Genomic DNA, 6036 nt, shown 5'->3' with positions numbered 1-6036 from the left:
GCAAGCGGGTGCTGCTGAGGTGGGTCCCAGGCTGGCCCCAGCTTGCCTCACTAGGAGAGGGGCCTTCAAAGACAGTTTCCTTGGACTTTCAGGCAAAGGAAGTTTCTAGAACCTGAGTGAGACCTGGAGCTGAGCTGCTCACCCAGGGGAGAACCTGTCCCGACAGATGAGTCTGCTCATCCGCAAAGGGGTACGGTGCTTGCTCAGGAAGGGGCAGCGGGACCTGGGGCTGGAGGGGGGAGCTGCCTGGCCTCCGTGCTTCACTCCTCCACTGTCGGGGAGAGACAGAAAAGCCCAGGCTGAAGTCAAGACCCCTGTGGCTCAGAACCAGGCAGCACAGGACTCCGAAAGCCCATCCACCAGCCCCCCGCCTCTCCCTCCCCCACTTCCCCAACCTTAGCCAGGTCCAGAGGGCCCTCCGCCCTCACTTACTTCCTCCCCAGAGACTGGGGGGTGGGGGGCACACCCCGACACCAGGTAGAAGGGCTTACTTATTCCGACAACAAGAGGTGACATGGACCAAAAGGAGACCCAAAAAGGGGGGCAGTGTCTTCATACAGGTTCCTATCTTCACCCAGAGATGTGAGGACAGGAAGGATGTGGCTCCCGGTCCCTCCTTTATATGGGGGGTCCAGAGAATGAGAGAGAACCCCATTTTTTTTGCCATCAACCCCATTCCACTCCCAGGAACAACCCCTCTGGCAAAGGAGCAGATACCCTGGGCCAAGTCCCCGACTGGGAAAATAACTTTATTTTCTTCAGGGGTGTGGACAGGTGTCTAGTCTCAGAACTTCTGGAACTGCTTCTTGGTGCCAGCGGCCTTTGTGACTTTGAGCACGTTGAAACGCACTGTCTTGCTCAAGGGCCGGCACTCGCCCACTGTGACGATGTCGCCGATCTGGACATCTCTGTGGAGGTGGGCAGGGGCTGTGTCACGGGCTGGCCTGTCCCATGCAGGCCACTGGAGGCTGAGGCCTCTCTGCTTTGGCCCCCACCCCCCCACCCCCCGCCGAACCCTACCCAAGCTCCAGTTTCCAGTTCCACCTGTCCCTGGTCATTATTTATTGAACACAAACTGTGTCCAAGGTACCAAACCCAAAGCTGGACAGAAGACACTCCAACCCTTTCAGAGGCCTCTCGGGGCAGAAGGCCTCCATCGATCCCCTCCACTATACCCAGACTGGAGGCTCCTGAGGACACATGCTTGGCTGCACCAGTCTCCTCACACCATCTCCAACAGTTTAGTACCCACAGAGCGGCCAGGTCCCGTGTCACTCAGCCTCGGGGGCACACCACCCCCACCTCTCTGCCTGGGAACCTGCAGGCCCACTGTGTTCACCTGAAGCAGGGCGACAGGTGGACGGACATGTTCTTGTGGCGCTTCTCAAAGCGGTTGTACTTCCGGATGTAGTGGAGGTAGTCCCGGCGGATGACAATGGTCCTCTGCATCTTCATCTTGGTCACCACACCTGGGGAGAGGGGACGGATTGTAGGTCAGCCCCACGGGGAAGGGGAGCTTTGGGCAGCCCAGAGCATGCTGGGAACTGGGAGCTACCTAGGGAGGATCCCAAGCCCTGTTGCTGACATCGGCTGTGCCAAATGGCCTTCTCAACATGCCCATGGTGGGCGTCTGAAGACCATCTTGAAAAGACATCTGCCAGTGCCCCCCTGGAACCAGGAGTCTGCCCACCCCCTCCTCACCCAGGAATCTGAGCATCCCCGGGGCCATCATCCCTCAGATCCAGAAATCTGAACCCAAGCACCCAGATGCCCTCACTCACCAGACAGAATCCGCCCTCGGATGGAGACATTACCAGTAAAGGGGCACTTCTTGTCAATGTAGGTGCCCTCAATGGCCTGAATAAGGGAAAGAAGTGAGCCTTGAACCAAGCACTTCCTGAAATAACCAGGGGGTGTGGCCCCGGGTCGGGAACTACATTTCCCACCAGCCCCGGGACCAGCCACCCAGCTGTGGCCAAGGTAACTGGTTTGCGCACACACGTGCAGGAACCGAGGGGTCTCCTTCCTTCTGAGGGTAGCCCCATACCTCCTTGGGCGTCTTGAAGCCCAGACCGATATTTTTGTAGTATCGCGGGAGCTTCTCCTTGCCAGTTTCTCCAAGCAGGACCCTCTTCTTATTTTGAAAGATGGTCGGCTGCTTTTGGTAGGCACGCTCAGTCTAGATGGACGAGGAGGGAGCTGGTGAGCTTGGAGACTGCAACTCGGCCCGGAAGCCTTCCCAGAAACCCCAGAACCCATCCTTCCTAGCATTTACTCCCCAAACGGCAGCCTCCCAAGCCTCGATAACTACCACTGAAAACACTCACCCCGAGTCTCTTGAGTTGAGACTCAACTCTGAACCAGCGTTTACTTCAGCATCTATGCTCTAAAACACCTCCCGTCACCTGCAGCACTCATTCCTTAAAACCCAGGCGCACAAAATCATTCCTCTAACAACGTGGACATTTTTCAGCAACAACTACTCTCCAAGCCACAAGGCCACCCACCCAGGATTCTCTCCTTATATAATACATGCGATTTCAGAAATAAATACCAAAAACCACGGGCTTCCTGGATTAGCCCTTAGGGCTCAGTTCTCACAGGATTAACCCGACGGCCCAAGGCCTCCGGAAAAACCACCCCGTAAACCCTGAGTTTTAAGAAGATAACTCCAAAAAGGCTTGAGCCGCCACTAAACCCCACGCGGGGAGCCCCCGGGGGTTAGGAGGCGCTAATCTAGATTAATTCAAAGACACGCGCCCCCGACGTAAAGCCTGGGAAATCGAGGTCGCCTGGCATCAGCCCCCAAACTGGGGCGCGGGGTCCTTCTCTCCGGGACGCGCCCCTGAGGCCGAGGGTGGGCCCCGCAGCATGCGCGCCAGCCCCGAGCCCCCACCTGAATGTCCGCCATCTTCCCGGCCGCCTCAAAAAAGGAAAGCCGGAAGGGCGTCCGGGTTTCCTTATCGACTGCACAGGGGCAAAGGAGGAAGTGACGAAAGGGGGCGGGAACACGGTTTGGGGCGGGGCCTCGGGCGCGACTGGGATTGACGGGCGGCCCAAAGCTAGCACGGACGCCCCATAGGATGAAGGGCTGGGGGGGGGTCGGGAAGCGGCGGAAGCGGTCTCGCCAAATTCACACCAGGAATGCGCTGGTCCTGCTAATTCACGTTGGGAAGGCGAGGTCAGCTTCTAGCCCTCTAACGTTATCGCGAGAGTTATAGGGAGGCGGGCATGTTTCGGCGGGGCTAAGATCACGTGGAGTATGGAGACCGCGTGGCTGTGCGGCTCCAGAATTCAAACGGGACGCCGTGGCGGCCATCTTTTTGCGGGGCGGCCGGCGGTCCTAAAAGCATGAGCCGACGGCGCTGCCATCTTTGTGAGGGGCGGGCGTGGACCATGAGTTTTTGCCCCCCCGAGTTTAATGAAGTTGTGCTTTATACCCTGTTTCACCCCCCAGACAGTGGTGGTTTAGTGAAAAACAAAACAAACACCCCAGTGCTGATTTTCTGTCTGTAACAGCACTGTCCATTAGAGCATTCCGCAGTGATGGAAATGTTCTATTATCCGGTCCATCCAACACGGTGGCTGCTTTCACTTCAAATGTGTATGAGACTGAGGACCTGAATTTTTAACTTAGTTTCATATTATTAAATTTAAATTTACACAGCTACGTGGAGCTAACATCTATGGCATTGGGCGGTACAGGTCTATAACTGGATACAAATTTGGTGGGTTTTTTTGTCACTTGTTGGAAAGCAAAGACTTAACGAAGCGCAGCTTTAAATATTTTTTATTTTTTTCGATTCGGCTGACAACGAATTGCTCTCCTAGTGTCCGAACACTCGTCTCAATTTGTGTACTTATCCTGTAGCATGAGGCCCTGGTGCACAGACCACATTTAGTGATGAGGCGCTTCCATTTTTGTTCTTAACTGCAGAACGCTCCTCCTCTCCTCCTTCCTTGCTGCTTCTAAAACTTGTAGATCCTTCTGGGCCTTGGGGCTTTTCAACTTGCTGTTCCTTCAACTGAATTCTTTGTTCAGAGCCTCACCTCTCAGGCAGGCTCCCGAGGAAACTACCCCCCAGATTCCATACTGGTGACCCACTATGAAGAGGGTGAGGTTTCTGGGGCGCCTGGGTAGCTCAGTCGGTTGAGCGTCTGCCTTCCACTCGGTTCAGCCCCCCCGCCCCACCCCGGTGCTCTCTCTCAAATAAATACATAAAATCTTTTATTTTTATTATTTTTTTAAGATTTTATTTATTTATTTGACAGACAGAGATCACAAGTAGGCAGAGAGGCAGGCAGAGAGAGAGAGGGAAGCAGGCTATCTGCCAAGCAGAGAAACCGATGTGGGGCTTGATCCCAGGACCCTGGGATCATGACCTGAGCTGAAAGCAGAGGCTTTAACCCACTGAGCCACCCAGGCGCCCCTACATAAAATCTTTTAAAAAGAGTGTGCGGTGCCCATAGCTCTGCTAGCAGGCTGGATTTTGCATTTATCCCGTTTCCCTTTCTCCACTAGAAAGAAGGCGGGAATTTTTACCTGCTTTGCTCTCCAGGGCTTTCTGGCAGCTGTCATGTGGTTCAGTGCTCGATTCATACTTGTTGACTAAATCATCAAATGAATGAAGTTTGGATTGGGATATGCCAAAACGGCCACCCTTCCAGGCTGCTCTATAAATCAAGGCATGTCTGCACCATGGGATACTCTGCAAGCAGTTAATAAAGGGGAGGGAGCTTGATGGATCGGGAAATGAAAAGATTGCCAAGCCATAATTCATTGTTTTAAATGTGCAGTTGGTTCTGAATAGGTATTTCATGCCCACAGTGCAAAATTCAAAAAGTACAAAAATGAATGAATCTTTCTCCCGCTCTTCTCCCCAGACACCAACGCCCACTTTCCCTCTCCAGAGGCAACCACTGTCATCCTGTTAGCTTCCAATGGGTCTTCTAGACTGTTTTACTTCGGGTTGAATTTGTACCTGGACAAAGTAAATTGCAGAACAGAAGGCATACTATGACCCATCTATTTTTTTTTTAAGATTTTATTTATTTATTTGACAGAGATCACAAGTAGGCAGAGAGGCAGGCAGATGGGGGGGGGGAGGCAGGCTCCCTGCTGAGCAGAGAGCCCGATGTGGGGCTCGATCCCAGGACCCTGAGATCATGACCCGAGCCGAAGGCAGAGGCTTTAACCCACTGAGCCATCCAGGCGCCCCCTGACCCATCTATTTAATATTTATTGACAGTCTATGGGATGACCGCCTTTTCTTTTAAATCTCCTTATGTGATATAACTGCGGACTTTGTAGGTATCAAACACTGCATTGTTCAGTAACTTAGCCAATAGTTACATGTGGTTGTTTTTTAAAAAATATTTTATTTATTTGACAGACAGAGATCACAAGAAGGCAAGCAGGCAGAGAGGCAGGCAGAGAGAGAGAGCGGGAAGGAGGCTCCCTGCAGAGGAGAGAGCCCGATGTGGGGCTCGATCCCAGGACCCTGAGATCATGATCTGAGCTGAAGGCAGAGGCTTCGTCCACTGAGTCACCCATGCGACCCTATATGTGGTTATTTAAATTTAAATTGAGTGACAGGGTGTAGCTCAGTGAGAGAGACCATGCTTTGCACTATGAAGCCCTGGCTTTGAACCCCGGCACCTCCAACCACTGGCTCTTCATTCTTTAAGAGATACAGATTAAATTTAAATTGAATACAATTTAAAACTCAGTTCTTCAGGGGTGCCTGGGTGGCTCAGTGGGATGGAGCCCCGCATCAGGCTCTCTGCTCAGCGGGGAGCCTGCTTTCTCCTCTTTCTCTCTCTGCCTGCATCTCTGCCTACTTGTGATCTCTGTCAAATAAATAAATAAAATCTTAAAAATAAAATAAAACTCAGTTCTTCAGTCACGTTATTCAAAGATCAAGTGCCCAGAAGCCAGGTGTGGCTTCCATATTAGAAAACATTCAGAGCATTTTTTTTTTTAAAGATTTTTATTTATTCATTTGTCAGAGAGAGTGAACACAGGCAGACAGAAAG

At 52.5% G+C, this 6036-nt stretch overlaps 1 protein-coding gene across 1 annotated transcript; it reads right to left on the bottom strand.

Moving 5' to 3' along the window:
• Positions 1-722: 722 nt before the first annotated feature.
• Positions 723-2973, bottom strand: RPS11 (ribosomal protein S11). The gene is made up of 5 exons (XM_080829615.1): positions 2897-2973; positions 2048-2179; positions 1782-1857; positions 1340-1469; positions 723-908 (listed from the first exon to the last, which is right to left on the bottom strand). The coding sequence occupies exons 1-5, from the start codon at positions 2909-2911 to the stop codon at positions 785-787; spliced, it is 477 nt and encodes a 158-aa protein (XP_080685741.1). The 5' UTR covers positions 2912-2973; the 3' UTR covers positions 723-784.
• Positions 2974-6036: the final 3063 nt, after the last annotated feature.

Source organism: Martes martes (genome assembly GCF_963455335.1).
Source record: "Martes martes genome assembly, chromosome: 17".
NCBI classification, from domain to species: domain Eukaryota; kingdom Metazoa; phylum Chordata; class Mammalia; order Carnivora; family Mustelidae; genus Martes; species Martes martes.
Note: the sequence above shows the minus strand (reverse complement) of the source record. Positions and strands in the feature narration are given on the sequence as shown.